Source organism: Pituophis catenifer, unplaced genomic scaffold (genome assembly GCF_029215685.1).
Source record: "Pituophis catenifer annectens isolate HBS135680 unplaced genomic scaffold, rPitCat1.0.hap2 SCAF_7, whole genome shotgun sequence".
Lineage (NCBI taxonomy): Eukaryota > Metazoa > Chordata > Lepidosauria > Squamata > Colubridae > Pituophis > Pituophis catenifer.
The window spans coordinates 9,870,272-9,888,635 of NW_027256887.1; the positions used below are offsets into that span (position 1 = coordinate 9,870,272).

Consider the following 18,364-nt stretch of genomic DNA (forward strand, 5'->3'; position numbering starts at 1 on the left):
AGAGGTGGAGGAGAGGGGGGGCAAAGGAGTCCCTCCGGAATGCGGCAGGGGCGGCTCCTGGCGCGTCCTCAGGAGGAGGAGGAGGAGGAGGAGGAGGAGGGCGTCGTCGTCGTGGTGAAGGGGCCGAGCTCTCCCGCGCCGTCGGCTGTCTGAGGGAGGGAAGGAAGGAGAGAGAGGCGCGTCTTCCGCGCGCCTGTGTGGATGCGGCTGAGGGAAAGAAGAGGAGGAGGAGAAAGGAGGAGGAGGAGAAGGAGGCGGCGGCAGAAGGAGGAGGAGGGAGGAGGAGGAGGAGGGCGCCTGCCTGAGCGAGCCCGGGAGCGGAGCCAGGGCGGAGACGGAATGCGCCCCTGCGCCGCCCCGGGTTCCCAGCCGGCTGAGGGGAAAGCGTCTCCCTGAGCCAGGAAGGAACCGAAGAAAGGCGAGCCGGCGGGACAATCCCCGCCTTGGCTGGCAGGAGGAAGAGGAGGCGACGACGACGACGACGATGATGATGATGATGATGGAGGAGGAAGGCCGGCGCCGCTTCCCTCACCTTCGCCGGGCTCCCAAGTAGCCGCGCCTGGTTCTTGATAAAGCAGCGCCGTCCCTCTCTCTCTCTCCGCCCTCCGCGGGCCTCCTTCGGAAGCATGAGCGGGCAGCCCAGGAGCCGTCGCCGACGACGCCGACGCCCTCGGCCGCCTTCTTCGGCTCCTGAGTCGCCGCCGCCGCCGCGCCGCCGCCGGTGAGAGCCGGCCGAGCGAGCGAGCGAGCGAAGTGGGGTGGAAAAGATGGGCGCCGTCCTGCGGAGCCTCCTGGTCTGCGGCTTGTGCGCTTTGGCGAGAGGTGAGGGAAAAGCGAGGCCGGCCGAACCCGGGCTGGGACCTCCTGTGCAGGAGACACAAAAGACTGGGTTCACTTTTCCTTCCTTCCTTCCTTCCTTCCTTCCTTCCTTCCTTCCTCCTTTTCTTCCTCCTTTCCTCCTTCCTTCCTTCCTTCCTTCCTCCTTTTCTTCCTCCTTTCCTCCTTCCTTCCTTCCTTCCTTCCTTCCTCCTTTCCTTCCTCCTTTCCTTCCTCCTTTCTTCCTTCCTTCCTCCTTTCCTTCCTCCTTTCTTCCTTCCTTCCTTCCTTCCTGCCTTCCAGGCAGCCTTATTTTTTTCCTCACAAAGTTGGAGGGTCGCTTTCTGGATGGTGTTTTTTTTTGTTTCTCCCAGAGCCAGAAGAGATGATGGGGTTGGAGGCGCAACCTGGGGGTGGATGGGTGGGTGGGGGAGAGGTCTCTGCCAGATCCCCATCTCCCCACCTGGCTGGGGTTCCTTGGAAGGCTTCCCCGTGGGGCCGCCTCACGCGTGGAGGGGATTTGGAAGCATGGCCGATCCATAGATCCCTGGCAAAGAAAAAGTCCTTTCAGGATTGTTGTTTGTTGCTCTTGGGGTCTGCCACCTTAAAACACTCAGAAAGAGCCATTTGGACCCGTTTCCCACAGAAAAGAAAACACCGGGAGCCACAAAAACCCTTTCCCGTGCCTGACTTGTTTCTTGAGTGGCCACAAAACTATGTAGTTGAATTAAATGTTCTGTTTTCTTCTGAAACTTTTTATTTTTCCTCCTTGGGTTTATCCATGGTTGGCCTACCGGGGGTTGAAAAGCTCATGTGCCACATTGGCGGTTGTGATGCATACTTTGAGTGACAGGGAGCCGCAGCAGAGGGGTGAAAGAGCCACATGCGGCTCCAGAGCCCCAGGTTGCTGACCCCCTGGCTCTTGACTCTCTCCAGATTTAGTCAAAAAAAAAGTGCCTTGGAAATCGTGGCAGCCCGGGAAAAACAACGTGGAAACGTGGTGCCTCTTGTGCTTTTGCCATGCACAACAAGTAAAGTCTTTGGGGGTTTTTTTGGGGGGGGGGGGTATATTCAGGTAGTCCTCGACTTACAATGGTTCGTTTAGTGACTGTTCAAAAGTTACAGATGGTGCAAGGGGAAAAAAGGCAACTTTATGACAGTTTTTCACACTTGGGGACTGTCGCTGCGTCCCTCCGGTGGTGTGATCCCAAATCCAGACGCTTGGCAACCGACTCATATTTGTGACGGTTGTTGTTGCAGTGCCCCCCCCGTGTGTGTGTCCCCTCTTTGGTGACCCTGACAAGTAAATTCAATGGGGAAGCCGGATTCACTGAATAGCGGTTTTGACTGATTTAACAACTGCAGTGGTTTCACTTAAAGCAACCGCGGGCGAGAAAGGGTGTAAAAAAATGGGGCAAATTCCGCTGAATAAATGTTTCACTTAGTGACGAGGAAATTTTGGCCTCTATTGTGGTCGTAAGTCGAGGACTACCTGTACAACGTTTCGAATCATTTGAGTTGCACAGCCTGCTTTTGTTTTGGGCAAGGAGAAAAAAGGGCTCCTGTGACTCCAAGAAAAAAAAAACATGTTTAGTTTTAGTTTAGTTTTAGGGGCCTGGTTGGTCCTTCCCCACTGATCCAAAGTAACAAAGTAGTTTGCATGTTGCTTAATCGAAATGTGTGGAGTACTGTTACCAGTATCTCACAGTTTTTTGCATTAGTTCTCAGTGGCAAGCATTAGATGCTTAAAAGTAATTCTAACTTCCCCATGCTTTAATGGGAGGAAAATGACACAGCTGCTTTTTCTGTAAGGACCTGTATCATTCTTGAAAAATTCTCCTTCCAGGGATGTTTTCTGTTTTGTTTTTTAGATGAACTTTCAGAGGTTGAACTAGGTTGGAGGGAGTCCCAGAAAATCAGTAATAATGGGGAAAATATGTTCCTATTCCAGGAATATTTGCCAGATAAGCTGTTTTCCTATAGAAATCATGTGCATGCTTAAATTCATGGTGGAGTATCAAATTTTCCACTTGAAGAGTTAATCGGAGAGAGAGAAAAAATATGTTTACGTGAACTTTTTTTCCTGCATAAAACCTATTTGTGCTGTGTTTTCTATAAATAATCAGATTAAGGAGCACCCACAGCAGATGTGAAAGATTCAATATGTTCTATGAAAAAGTGTTTTTGATTTTTTAAAAAAACGAAAGTCCCACTATGTAGTTCCATATTTCTGTTAAGCTTTGTAAACCTTTTGCCATTTATGAGGAAAACAAAGTAGTGTTTAGTCCATGCTGCATGTTATTTTCCCTATGTTGATGCCAGAAATGGAATTTGAAACAATCATCAATAACTTTCCATTTGAGATTGCATTGAAATTAATGGATATGAAGTAAAAGAAGCATTCCTTCTGGGAAAAGAAAACAGAATTGGGTTCTTGTTCAGGATTTATTGCAAAGAACACAGCTGTCCAAAAGCAAGCTGGCATCTTGTCTGCGGACCCAATTAAAAATTAATAGCAGTCGAGGCAACAAATGGGAGAAGCAGATGATTGTCCTAGTGGACGATTATTTAAATATGAACCAACAGTGTGCGGCAGCAGCCAAAAAAGCTAATACAATCCTTGGTTGCATAAACAGAGGCATAGAATCAAAATCACGTGAAGTAGTACTACCTCTCTATAAAATCTTAGTAAGACCACCCCTGGAATACTGATCCAGTTTTGGTCACCATATTACAAAAAAGTTGTTGAGACTTTGGAAAAAGTGCAGAGAAGAGCAACCAAGATAATTAAGGGCCTGGAGACTAAAATGTATGAAGAACGGTTGTAGGAATTGGGTTTGGCTAGTTAGAGAAAAGAAGGACCGGGGGGGGGGGGACACAATAGCAATATTCCAGTATTTGAGGGGCTGCCACAAAGAAGAGGGGGTCAACTTATTTTCCAAAGCACCAGAATGCAAGACAAGAAATGATGGAAACTCATCAAGGAGAGAAGCAACCTAGAATTAAGGAGAAACTTCCTAACAGAACAATTAACCAGTGGAACAGCTTGCCTGCAGAAGTTGTGGCTGCTCCATCACTGGAGGTCTTTAAGAAGAGACCAGACAGCCCACTTGTGGTACCACTTGTGATATAGAGTTTCCTGCTTGAGAGCAGTGGGTTGGACTATAAGACCTCCAGTGTCCCTTCCAGCTCTATTCTGATTGATTGATTGATTGAGGCCTAGAATGTATTAAATGAAGGAATGAAAAAGTTCAGGTGGTAGAGTAACATATCATTTGGACCCTCTCCCTGTGTTTTCAAAAATGCCAGCACATCAGTGGTGGATTCCACTTACCTTCGCTACATGCGCTTCTGCGCATGCCCAGACCATCTGTGATGATGTCCGGGCGGGTGGGCGGAGTCTCCCGCTGCTGCTACTACCAGTTCGCAGGAACCAGGGCAAAGTCTTAGAAACCCACCACTGCAGCACATCCAAGACATGTGAAACATTTCCTCGGATCTGCTGGATTCAGACGTAACACTCCACCCCCTGAAATGAATGGGACCAAAACATAGCAAAAAATTATTCTAGTGAAGTTGCACAGAAGAAATTTGTTTGAGGTGCAGAAGGACCAGAGCACCAGGGGAAGATGTTTTTCCACAGACCAGAGGGGGCATGGTTTCATGTGCTGCTTGCATTCTGTGGATGAGGCTTCGCTTGTTTGCGCATCCTGGTTTCTGGCATGCTGCAGCCCGGTGCCAGTTCATGGATTGTGGGTTGAGGACCCCTGATTTAAGGTACAACCAAATGGCCACATTAAAATATCCATGAACTGACAGGAAAGTGCTAAAGCCTATTATATCTTAGTGACGAAACCAAAAAAAAGGGTGCTGACCTTCCTGTTTTAATGCAGAACAAGATCAAGAAAATAGTTTTCTTAGGCATCATCTTTCCTCTTATTGCATGTTTCCCGCATCAAGCATCCCACCTAACAACTCTCGGCTCGGAAATGCTGCATACCTGTGACCTCGCAGCCAAGCTATTTCTCAGCAGGGCTCTAGTGCTTTTCTAAAAGAGTGTTAAACCTATGCTAAACCTTCTCCCATTTGTTGTCATTAGGTCTAACTTTCTTGGTGTTACTTTCCCACCATCTCTTGCATTCTTTTTGGTAGAAGCCGTGGATACCCTGTATGTGTATGATGGTGACAGGACCACCCATGGACAGCTGGCAGAACCATAATTTGGACGGTTTAAATCAACTTTCCATGCAACACAAAATTAACACTCTCTCAAGACCCATTTCTTTTACATATAGGTTTAGCCTCTTTCAAAGGAATGTTCAATTTATGTTCACAAGGAACCCATGGAGGTCCTATAAGCATCAGTCAGACTTTACACAGACAATGCCCAATTTAAGCTGTGTGCCCAGAGCTTAAATTGGGCAAGAGACCTCATCCCTGACTGTATTATCACTGATGAAGCATGTTAGGTCATGTCCATAGCAAAATAAAAATAACTTTGTCCACAGAGAAAACATTGTTTGGGACACCCAATGGTGACTTTAAGCTGCCTCAGCTGTTGGTCGGACTTGAGATGAAGATAAGGTCATGAGGATATCAAACCTGGGGGGGGGGAATCATGTGTTTGCTGTTTAGCTCTGTGCCTGCAGAGTTGTGTTTTGTTGTCTTAGGTTGGAACTGGCTGTGGGCTAAGGAAGAAGAGAAGTTGGGTTGTGATTGTGAAATGTTCCATTCTTTGAAAGAATAATGACAAAGCTTGGCCCCGTAGATCAATGAAAATGTTTTCTTCTCTAACAGGCGGCTCCTCTGATGTGGTTCAGACCATTGGCATAAAAGTCAAATAAATACAATATATATTTGGTTCTGAAGGATGGAGAGCCATTACCCCCTCCCCCCAATAGGATACACATGAAGTGTCATCCTTCTCCATGCAATTTGTTGCCAGCTGTGTGTGTATGATAAGTTGCACACATATTTGGCTTTTTCACTGGTCTGGAGTTAAATGGAAAAGACTGCTGTGTTGCTTCTTGAAAAAGCATGGGAAAAAGTTGGGTGCTCTGCATGCGTTCACACATGCTCTGAAGGACCTTTTTTCCCTTTCAGTTTGAAATGCTGCACAGGAGTTATTTTTATTGCCTGGTTGGTGGTTGGTGTATTAATTCACAAACAACGGTATAGCAGAGGGGCTACAGTACAATCTTTTTGTTAGACTGGAGAGACCTGGTTTCAGTTTTCCACTGGCTAAATGTGAACCAGCTATTAGTGTGCCATCTGTATGGGGTATGTTCAGCCTTGGCTAGGAGAGGGTTCCTGATTAAGCATTATGTTCACTCAGTTCCATATCTGGAGGGATTTACTTAACAGAATAATAGTTGGAAGGGACTTTAGAGGTCTTCTAGTCCAACTCCCTGCTCCAGCGGGAAACCCTGTACCATTTCAGACAAATGGTTGAGCAATCTCTTCTTAAAAACTTCCAGTGTTGGAGCATTCACAATTTCTGGAGGCAAGTTGTTCCACTGATTAATTGTTCTCGCTGTCAGGAAATTTCTCCTTTTTTCTAGGTTGCTTCTCTTTTTTTTTAATTATTTTTTTAAATTTTATTAACATACATAAATCATAATATATAATATATAACAATATACACAATACAAACAATCGAGTGCTCCCCCACCCCTCGGGATCATTCCTGCTTCCAAAATCTTAAAGCTTCTTCTGGTGGTGGTATCCCCCTTCCTCCAGAAAACACGTATATTAGGAACTGTTTCCAGATTCCATTGAATTCGTTTACTTTCATTATGCCCCTCCTTACTTTAATATTACAAGTCAGTTTATCATTTATGGCAATATCACATACTTCCTTATACCATTCTTCCAAACAATAGGTTGCTTCTCTCCTTGATTAGCTTCCACCCATTGCTTCTTGTCCTGCCCTCCAAAGATGCTTTGGAAAGTAGCTTGTCTCACTCCTCTTTGTGGCAACCCTTGAGATATTGGGAGACTGCTATCATGTCACCCCTAATCCTTCTTTTCATTAAACTGGACAGACCCAGTTCCAGCAAAAGTAAATCTAATGTGCTTATTTGAAAGTAAGTACATCAGATTTCAGGGTGTCTTATTCAAAGCTTCATTCTTTAGTATTTCTTGTAAACTTTGGAAGACTTCATTTGTTTGGGTGTTGTAAATTGGCTGAGAGACTTAAGAACTCTATTGTTGAGGCATCTGATGACATGGGCTTTGTTTGGGAAAAATGCGGTTAGCCTTTCTGAGTTCTCAAGAAAAGTTGCTTTGCATAAATACTAGCACTTAATGGGGTTATTTATATGGGAGCAGGCAAATTTTGTACTTGCTGGGTAATATGTAAATGAAGTAGAGCAACCTTGGTTGCTTGAAATTGTATGGACTTCAACTCCTAAAATTCTCCAGCCAGCATTTTTCATGGTGGTTGTTAAATGAATCATGGAATCATGGAAACTGGCAAAAAATACTATAAACCAGCAGAAAAGTCACAAATTATAGTCACGTGACCATGGGACACTGCAACTGGCCATAGCTGTAGTCATAAATTACTCCAGCTATTGTTGTTTAAAAAATGAGTTATGATTTGTTGGGTTATGTAAATCCAGCAAATTTTGTTTGTACATCCAATCATGGTTATCAAAATCATGGTTTAGTGTAGTGTTTTAATTCAATTGTCCTACATTTTATGGAGAACTTTTAAAGAAAACATCCTGAGATACTCAAGTATTTCTTCCTAATAGCTCACATCTAATAAGATCAGAACCTTGATTTTTTTATGTGTTTATTAAAACAAGTTACACGTTTCCATTCCTCCAAATGTTATCTCTTCCATAAGTCAAGGGTTGTACCTACTTATGAAACTAAGAGTAAATGTCTAAAATTGAATTTCCTCAGACACCTCTTGTTTTCATTGTGGTATCGCGTACCATTTTTGTTGATCTCTTCATATTTGAAATTTAGATATAATCCGTTTGGGACAAGAGCCTGTTTTTTATTTTGATCACTTTTGGAGTAGACTTCAATTTGCAGACTTGACTGAATAAATTACATACAGAAGGAGAAAATAAGAGCAACCTGCAGCTAGAATAATACATAAATAAATCTGAATTTTCCAGTTTTCCTTTGGAGAGTGATATAAACAGAACTTGAAATAGGGCAAATTAGTCATTTGTCCTCCCATACCTTGGTGGAGGCATAGTTATCTCCTGGTGTTTCCTTGATTAGAGTGTTATTATCTGCCTGATTGTTTGGTGTTGATCGCTGCTTATCTGGGTATTGGTAGCTGGAAGGCATGCTTTGAGTCTTTTTGTTCCCTTCCAAGGTTTTTTAATTGACTCTTTTGACTTGTAGTTGTATAGTTTATCTATATTGATGGTTGATTTGTCTGAATGCCAAGCTTCCAGGAATTCCTTATCTGTTCTTTTATTGATTTAGCTTTGCTCTAGTCTAGGGTGCTGACAGTTTTCCAGTTGAAATAATGGCTGAGTCTGTCCATATATTGTGAAATGAAGGAGTTTTTTTGGGGTCTTCTGACTTCTAGTTGGTATTCATGGTATTCTTCTCTAGTCTTCTGCTTGTCTATTTTACATAGGTAGACCTGGATATCTATGAGGCTCCCAGTGGCTCTCCACCCACCCGCTTAGACTAAGAAGAGCAAGATTGTTCAGGATTCTCTCTTAAAATATATAATCTACCGGATTCTGGGAGATGGGCTTTCTTGATTGTTAGAGCAGCAATCCCCAGAGCATCAATCCCAGCTGTTTTTATAGGCCTTGGTGATGATCTTAGAGATAGTCCTCTTGTTTAAGAATATAAACAATGTATATGAGGTTATGATTCCTCAGCATAGGAATAGTTCATTATTGTTGGTTATTTTAATCTTCCTTTTGCATGGCAGTAAGTTGCTTGGAGTTGATGATTTGAATGGCATGTAAGCTTAATATACTATGAATATTACTCCCAGTGGCTCAAGGAAACACTCATATCCAGGTGACTCATATCCAGGTGGTTAAGTAATGCAAAAGTCATGCAAAAAAAGATCGTCATTTGGGCCACAGATAAGAGACATAGGAAGCATTTGTGAGATATCGTGGATGATGCATTTAATGTAATTAAAGAAGAGTTGACACGCTGAGGAGAATTGATGTGGTATTCAGATTATTGTAGACTAACCCACAACAGAATCTTCTTGCTTTTGGCCTAGTGTGATGCGCAGAAGGAATTGCTGAATGAACCAAAGTGTAAAACCATAATTGGCTGATGGTTAAAATTAGATTCACACATCACTTTTTTTTTTAATCCATGGAATTTTGAACAAGTCCCGGTTCGCATATGACATTATGGCATTCACCCAGGCGTGTACCCTAAAATTTCTGGACTTACTTATTACTCTAGGCCAGTGGTGAAATTCAGCCGGTTCTATCCGGCTTGGGCAAACTGGTAGCGCTGACGGTGGAGGGCTCCATCCGCCCAGACATCATCATGTCCCATTTTTGACCCTCTGCGTATGCGCAGAAGGCTCTGCGCATGCGTGGAGGAGGCGTGCGCACTCACATTTGTGAACCGGTAGCAAAGGTAAGTGAATTTCACCCCTGCTCTAGGCTGTAAGTAAATAAACCACTTGCTGAAAATAGCCCATATCTTAATACGTTGTGCGAATTCAGATTTACTGGAACTATTCTGAAGTTTTCTCACCTGAACAATAATGAGCAGAAAGTCTCCATGGAGTTACTCTTTTTTGAGAGATGTTTCCCTCTAAATTTGTCTCATCCTGTTTTAAGACCTTTTAAAAAGATTGTTAACACTATGTACTTCTTGAGTGAGACATATTATGTTACAAGTGGTGCTGGAACATTGTTAAATGAATTACACCTTGACACTGTGGTCGTCCTTGATACTGTGGTCATTAAGTCAAATCTTATTTATTTATTTATTTATTTATTTATTTATTTATTTATTTATTTATTTATTATATTTCTATACCGCCTTTCTCCCGTAGGACTCAAGGCGGTGTACAGTCAAGATATTTGGGGGGTTATTTGCAGACTTTTTGTAGTGCAAGAGTGAAACGTTTGAGTTACGGTGTTTTTAGATGAATGTTCACCTGGAAAAATTAATATCAGAAGTTAAACTTACTGATGATAGAGGTATTTTAAATGACTGGAAACTTTGAACCATGCTTGATTACATAACGTGTTTCTCTTTCTCCAAAGCATCTCCACTGTTGCTTTATGCAAATCGGCGTGATCTTCGGCTGGTGGATGCTGCGGACGTGACTGAGAATGCTACGATTGTGGTGGGTGGCTTGGAAGATGCTGCTGCGCTGGACTTTGTCTTCATCCACGGTTTAATATATTGGAGCGACGTCAGCGAAGAAGCCATTAAATGCACAAAATTCAACCAATCCGGAAGTGTGCAAAACATTGTCATTTCTGGGCTCTTGTCACCTGATGGGCTAGCTTGTGATTGGCTGGGTGAAAAACTGTACTGGACGGATTCTGAAACGAACCGGATCGAAGTTTCCAATTTGGATGGATCTTTGCGAAAGGTTTTATTCTGGCAAGAACTGGATCAACCCAGAGCGATTGCATTAGATCCTGTACGAGGGTAGGTCCATTTCTTTATGTGGTCAGAGCAATTTTTCCCAGCTCAGTAGAGACTCCTGAGCAAAGGGCATGTCCAAACTGATGCTCTGCTGTGTCATTGTTTCAAAACTTTAATTAAGCCATAATACAGGCTGTCTTCCCAGGAAACCCTGCTTGTGTACCATGAGGGTTGTAGGCTAGGCTGGGAAGTTGAAGGAACATACTAGATTCAGACAAGCCTGACTTGAGGAGGGAACTGTATTTTTATGAAGTATGCTTTAAGAAAAGTTCTTAATTTTCCAGCATCTAAGAATAAGAAGTTAAATGATTCAAGCTCAATTGCATTAGCATTTTTATGTATAGATTCATGAATCACAATAACTGCAGCATAGGTAAAGGTTCCCCTCACACATATGTGCTAGTCGTTCCCGACTCTAGGGGGCGGTGCTGATCTCCGTTTCAAAGCCGAAGAGCCAGCACTGTCCAAAGACGCCTCCATGGTCATGTGGCTGGCATGACTAAATGCCAAAGGCGCACGGAACACTGTTACCTTCCCACCAAAGGTGATCCCTATTTTTCTACTTGCATTTTTTACATGCTTTCGAACTGCTAGGTTGGCAGAAGCTGGGACAAGTCACGGGAGCTCACCCCATTACGTGGTACTAGGGATTCGAACCGCTGAACTGCCAACCTTTCAATTGACAAGCTCAGCGTCCTTAGCCACTGAGTCACCACGTATAACTAACTATATAAATAATTTATTTTATATGTGTATATATATATATTTATATACGATAAAGAATAGAAAACAAATACTTGACCTCTACAGGGAGGAAACGTGATGAGGGTATGGCTAACTGATGAAGACTAATTAGTCAGAAATAGATCTATATTAGTCTCCCATAAGGCAGCAAACTGCTTGCTTGCTATCTGAAAAAGCCTAGAACTAGTGGATGTGATTTCACTGAGCTATGGCTGCATTTTGAAAATCTTGGTTTACGTAGGAAAATACCCGGCTGAGGAGAAATACACATAAAGGGCCTACGATAAGAGAAAAAAACAAATATATGTATATGTATATATGTATATGTATACACACACACACACATATACATGCATATATATGCAGCATGGTAAGCAAAAATTAGATAAACTAAAGGATGAGGGGACCATGCACATGAGCAAACAGAACTGTTCATGTGCATGGCCCCCTTGCAATTGCCATCTTGACTTTTTTGATTGCTCTGTCGGCAATCCTGGAAGGATCCAAGTCAGTATAAATATTATCAGTAGGAAAAAAATAACAGGAGTAGGGTGTGCAAAACCCTCTTGCTTGGAGGAGGATGGAATGTTTTGAGCCACTCTGGAATTTCCATTTTTGTTTCAGACCGTGCCTATCCCTCTCTTTTAGGAATGCTAAGTAAGAATAAGTACAGTAAATGCTCACGTTTTCACAAAACTTGTTTTGGCCACCAACGGCAGTGGTTGTTATCAACTGCCTTGTTATCAATGGAGAAGGTACTACCATAAGCCTTTCAAAGAAGTAAGGCCCCTAAAATGCTCCTTGAAACCTTTGGTACAGGGAAATTGGCCTCTGAAAGGTTTAATGAACCTATAGTAGCCCCTCTAAAACAGGCAGAACTTTTGGGCTTCTCCCACTTGGGGGAGGGAGCTCTTAAAATGGCCATGAAGTGGTTCACAGGTATGTTATAAGTTTTTGTTTATCCTTGTATGTGGAATGACCTTGAAAGTCAACCAACGTGTGTGAGCTATTGACTATTCTCTTTAATCTATCCCAGATGTCAAATGTCCTTGTGCAGAGTGTGGATTTCTTTGCCAGAATGATCAAAACACAAGTGTTCTGTAAAAGTCCTCTTCATCTTTTTAAAAAACATACCAGATATACTATGTGAAGAGGTGCCTCCTTTTTTTGAGAAGAGATGAACATTTTTGATTGCAAATACATTGTTTTGCTTCATGGCAAGGTTGACTGTTCTCATGGTTTTAATCATAAAACCTAGTGTGAGCTATAGGATTTAAAATCTTCCTTGAAAATGGTCATTTGCCAACAGCTCATTAGTAGCTTTCCTCAATTTCTTCTCTGTGTATCTTCACCTTGTCGTCACTTTGACACTGAAAAATCTTGGCAGGTGAAATGTCAAACTGATTAAATTCAAATGTATTTTGTGGATTTAAAAAAAAAATAAATTGTGTGAGTTTGAATGTTGAATCATGATAATATAATATGCTAACTACATATGTCAGAATTATTACCTAAACCTTTTGTTTGAGAGCAGATTCCATAGGCATATGTTACTCTGAGTGTAAACACAAAGAACAATGAGAAAAACTCTGATTGAATTTCTCTGAATTCATTTGAGATGAGTTTCAAATGAAACTCTCTGAATTTCATTTCAGGTTTTCAGGGGTTGATGCGGGCAGTTCATTGCTATGTTGTAAGTCACCTTTGCTTCTGAATTAGAATCCAAATGATCATTCTCAGAAATTTAACAATATGTGCAAACTCAATTATTTCCTGAAGAAATGCCTAACTCTTCTTGAAATTCTCCAGTGATGAAGCTCCCACAACTTCTGAAGGCCAGCTGTTCCATTGGTTGATTGCTCTCACTGTCAGAAAATTTGTCCTTATTTCCAGGTTGAATCTCTCCTTGTTCAGTTTCCATCCATTATTCTTTGTCTGGCCTTCAGGTATTTTGGAAAATAGCTTGACCCCCTTCCCCTCTGTGGCAGCCCCTCAAATATTGGAAGACTGCTATCATGTCTCCCCTGGTCCTTCTTTTCACTAGACTAGCCATGTCCAGTTCCTGCAACTGTTCTTCATATGTTTTAGCCTCCAGTCCCCTAATCATCTTCGTTGCTCTTCTCTGCACTTTTTCTAGAGTCTCAACATCTTTTTTATAGAGTGTTGACCAAAACTGGGTACAGTATTCTAGGAGTTGTCTTACTAAGGCTTTATAGAGTGGTATTAGTATCTCACTTGATCTTGATTGTATCCAGGGGTAAAATGCTACTGATTCGGTAGTAATAAAAGCTACTGGTTCAGGTGAACCAGTAGTAAAAAAATGTTACCGATTGTCTGAACCGGTATTTCCGACTATCCGAAAGCAGGAAATCCTGCTTTTTAGCGAATCTAAATCGCGTGGCACAGCTGTTTCCCCCCCCCCCCTCACTGTTCTACTTATCTTCTTAAGCCTCCTTTTTCCACGCAGTGTGCGTTTGGCACGCAGTGCGCATGCGCGCGCGCAGCGAACTGCTGGATTTCACCACTGATTGTATCCTGTTAATGTAATTTAGGATTGCATTGGCTTTTTTGGCTGCCACTGCACACTTGGCTCATATTTAATTTATTTGGTTGTCCACTAAGACTCCAAGATTCCTCTCACAGTTTCTGCTATTACTTACTGTTTGCAAAGTGCTTTTTTTACATGAAAGATGATTCTAGTCTTTTGCAGAACCAGGTCTAGAATTAGTGCTAGATTTGGAGCTCCTTTTTTCAAGCATTGCTTCTTTTTTTTTTTTTTTTTAAATTTGATTTATATGCCGCCCTTCTCCGAAGACTCAGGGCGGCTTACAATGTGCTCAGCATGACCATGATTGGATGCTGGTCCTTCTGCCTTCCTGGGTATGGGTTTTTTTTTGGGGGGGGGGGTTTGCTTTCTTCTCAGAAATGGAAGGGTAACTTCCCCCATCCCTGTTTTTCTGAGGATATCAGAGATAATTCAAACAAAAACAAAAAACAGTTCTACCCAAGAGAGATATAATCCCAAATGATGCCAGAAATTTACAGGGAATCCTTGTTTTATGGACATCATTGGGATCAGAATTTCCATTGCCAAGCGAGTTGGTGGTTAAGTTAGCTACACTCAGTTTTACGACCTTTTGTCATGGTTGTTAAGAAAATCACTGCTGTTTTTAAGCGAATCATGCGATCGTTAAGCAAGTCTAGCGTCTCCCATTGATTTTGCTTGTTGGGAACCAGTTGGGAAGGTTTGCAAATGGTGATCAGATGACCTGGGGTGCTGCAACTGTCATAAATACATGCCATTTGCCAAGTATCCAAATTTTGATCATGCAACCATGGAGATGCAGCAATGGGTCATAAATGTGAGGATGGGTCATAAATCACTTTTTCCAGTGCTGTTGTAACTTTGAGTGGTCACCAAATGAATGGTTGTAAGTCGAGGACTATCTGAACCAGGGTATGCCTACCTCACAAACTAACCCCATTATCCAACTCGGATCAAGAACAGAGGTAACAAGCAATGTAGTTCATTGATATTTTGCTTCCGTTTGGAAGATGCTTACAGTGTATCTGGGGGGAAAATGTGGATGTAATTGTTTCTCATATTATTATTTTTTTTAAATCTCAGGTTCATGTATTGGACGGACTGGGGAGAAATGCCAAAGATAGAACGGGCTGGCATGGATGGTTCAAGCCGTTCAGTTATCATCAATGCAGATATTTATTGGCCAAATGGATTAACCTTGGATTATGAAGAACAGAAGCTGTATTGGGCAGATGCCAAACTGAACTTCATTCACAGATCAAATCTGGACGGGACACATAGGTATGAATTCAGATGGCAATTTTAAAGGAAACCTGTGTTTTTAATCTTAGACAAATGGAAAAGTTAGCCCTCAATTTACAATATTGTAATTGAGCCTTGAATTATAGTCTTAAACCGGGATGGGCAACCATAACTTCTTTACTGCCTGTGGACTTCAACTCCCAGAATTCCTGAGCCAGCTTCTGGGAGTTGAAGTCCACAGGTTGGAGGCCGCAGTGGCCCACTCCTGTCTTAAGTCATGGTTGTCATTAATCAGGTCATGTGTCTGTGACAAATTTGATGAACTTTTTTGCGGTGGTTATTAAGTGAATGCATTATACCCAATGGGCTTTTTTTTTGCCAGATCTCTGAAGTGTAAACACCAGAAACTGGTAAAAAAACCCTCCAAAAATCATGTTCACCTGGCTACAGAAACACTGCAAAAGACCATAAATGCAAGCTGGTTGCCAAGCATCCAAAACGTAGTCTTAGGTTGTGGCCATTGGAACTCCAGAATCAGGTTCTAAATACCTTTTTGGGGCTCCATGGTAAGTTTGAATAGTTGCTAAGCAACAGGTTGTTAAACGAGAACTGACTGTAATACAAGCCAAACGTTGCCCATGATTTCTCTGCTTTTGTTTTATTTTGTTAAATTTCAGATATCTTGATTTAGAATGATACTTTGTTTTTTTCTACAGAAGAAAGGTAAAGACAGTTAATTTTCTAAGAATTTCTGAAGGAAATTTCTTAATTTGTTTGATTCAAGTAAAATCAAATGAGAATGGCTTTTAACAAGAAAATCTGGCATTTAAAAAAAATGAAACACTAATTAATGCTTACTTTTAATTTTAATTTTTGTTTTTGTTTATTTTGCATGCTGTGTGGAATTCTTTCAACTGGGGGTAAATTGTGATAGTGAATATTAAGTGGGTGGGGAAAATTATGCAGCTATTCAAAACTATTTAAAATATTTATGAAGTCATTTGTTTAAATTGCACTGAAATATAGAAACATTTACAAATATGGCATATCTTTCAGTGGTATAATTTTCAGTCATTAGTAGTCTGAATCTATAGCAGAAAGGAAAAAGAAGTGTTTGGCTTAATAAATGGTCCCTACCAATACAGGTGGTCCTTGATTTACAACAGTTTGTTTAATGACCGTTCGAAGTTACAATGTTATTGAAAAAAGTGTTATTTATGACCATTTTTCACACTTATGGCCATTGTAGCATCCCCATGGTCACGTGATTTACGTTTAGATGCTTGACAGCTGACTCATATTTATGACGGTTGCAGTGTCCCAGGGTGATGTGATCCCCTTTTGTGACCTTCTGACAAGCAAAGTCAATGGGGAAGCCAGATTCATTTAACAACCCTATTACTAATTTAACAACTGCAGTGATTCACTTAACAAATGTGGCAAAAAAAGTGGTAAAAGGGGGCCAAACTCACTTAACAAATTTCTCACTTAACAACATAAATTTTACGCTCATTTGTGGCTGTAACTTGAGGACTACCTGTATTGTCCCTTCCCTGAGTAAGGATTACTCACAATATGGTCTTCTAATTGAATCTGACCACATGTAGAACACACAATAAAACTATACACCATTACAAATTGCAGCAGGGGAAGTTTTTTCTCATAATTATGAAATCACTGTCTTTGGCTTATCTGTGGTTTTTGTTCAAATGGTTTGTGTTGCTGATCTTTTTTTTTTTAATTGTCAGTGGAGTCATCCAAATATACTTACTGGATTCACTGTGGTTATTTATCTTTGTTGATTTTTTTTAAGCGAGCTCCAAAGAACCACTGGATGAATGTGGCCTGGTTTTTCAGAATAACATTTTTTTAAAAAATTCTTTGAGTCACTCTGGGCCCAGGGTGTTTTTGTAATGGTGTTCTAATGGCTTCAGTGTTTAAATTCAGTGCCAGGAAAAGTGCTCTTTTCCTTTACAACTAAATCTCACTTACATAGTTTTCAGTCCTTTTTAGGACCTAATTGTATTAAAAACATGTTACAGTCTAAATGTGAAAGACTGTACTTAATGTAAAGACTGAATGTAAAGAATTATCTTTGAATGCAGTTATATTAAGAGAGAAGTATTTATTGAAGTATCTACATGAAGACTTTTGTGAATGTTTGCAACTGTGTGAATCGTTTTTGGCTGATGATTGTGCCTCCTATCATTTATCTCAACTCTCCCCCCTCCCCATTTTGACGTTATTGGCCAATGATTTTCTCAATAAGACAGATCGGAAAAGGATGGCAAATGAATGTCTGGTCATTCAGCAGTTATACCCAAGTTGCTTAATTAAAAAGGTGTGATCAAAGATGAATGAAAATTAAAATAGTGGGTTTTTGTTTCAAAAATTACTCATTTGAAATGGAAAGAACAAGAAAAAAAAGTATTTACATGTCACTCTTATGAATTCTGCTACTTATTACTTTTTGCTTCCATAGTAATTATTGACTGGCATATAAAATGAAAATATATAATTTGGATGGAAATTGTAATAACAGACAAGATGCATCCACACTTTGTCACAGTCCAAATTGCAGCCCAGTGCCAGGATATTTATATCGTTATTAGTTGAAAAGTTGAAATACGACTTCTATAATAGTTGTCTTGCAGCATCCAAACCCAAAAATTCTTGGTCAAGACAATCTGATCTGGTGGCAAATTATTGTATATGATTATGGAGGGTGGCTTCTTATCTAGATAGTCTGAAAATTAGACCAGAGGAACCAGAAGTCTGCAAGGGTAAGTCCCAGTTGAGGAATTGGAAACTATATTTTTCATGCTTGCATTGGGATTCTGACTTTGAAAGTCTGAGGTTCGTGGTGGCAAAGTTTGCCTCCGCAGAATGCAGCTGCTTCTGTTCTTACTCCAGACTAGAGGAATTGTGTGAAGTTGTGACAAGATGGTATTGCCCAAAGACATCCAGGTACACACACATCAGGAGTATTATCATGCATGTTCTGTTCCAAAATGCTGATGTGATGGCTAGGGCCCTATTTGTTTTTGTGGTTTTTTATTCTGTACAGTGGTGGTGAATTCCAGAAGCATGTTAATCCATTTCAATCTACCATAGTAATATGTTCACATTGTTTGCTCTTATATTAAGTGCTCCTATATATTAAGTAATGGTCGATTATGTGCCATGAAGTCATTGTCAATGCTTAGCTACCATGTAGATTTTATCCGTGGTTACCTAAGTGGTCCTTCAACTTTTCCAACCGCATCCACTGAACTGAACTGAACTGTAACTGAATTCCACCCATCTTCGTGCTGGTTGTCCTCTTCTTCTCATTCGTTCCACTTTTCCCAGCTTTGAAGCCTTTTCCAGAGAACAGAAAGTGTCCACAATAGGGTA

General features: G+C 41.3%; 1 protein-coding gene across 5 annotated transcripts in view; it reads left to right on the forward strand.

The window, feature by feature from the left end:
* The first annotated feature begins 767 nt into the window (after window positions 1–767).
* LRP6 (LDL receptor related protein 6) overlaps window positions 768–18,364 on the forward strand; it is a 72,287-nt gene continuing 54,690 nt past the window's right edge. For 4 of the 5 annotated variants that reach the window (XM_070948064.1, XM_070948065.1, XM_070948067.1 and 1 more), the window contains exons 1-3: window positions 768–822; window positions 10,047–10,440; window positions 14,810–15,007. In XM_070948064.1, the coding sequence (XP_070804165.1) occupies window positions 768–822; window positions 10,047–10,440; window positions 14,810–15,007 (647 nt within the window). The remainder of the gene's footprint in view (window positions 823–10,046; window positions 10,441–14,809; window positions 15,008–18,364) is intronic. The other variant, XM_070948066.1, reaches the window with a different exon arrangement.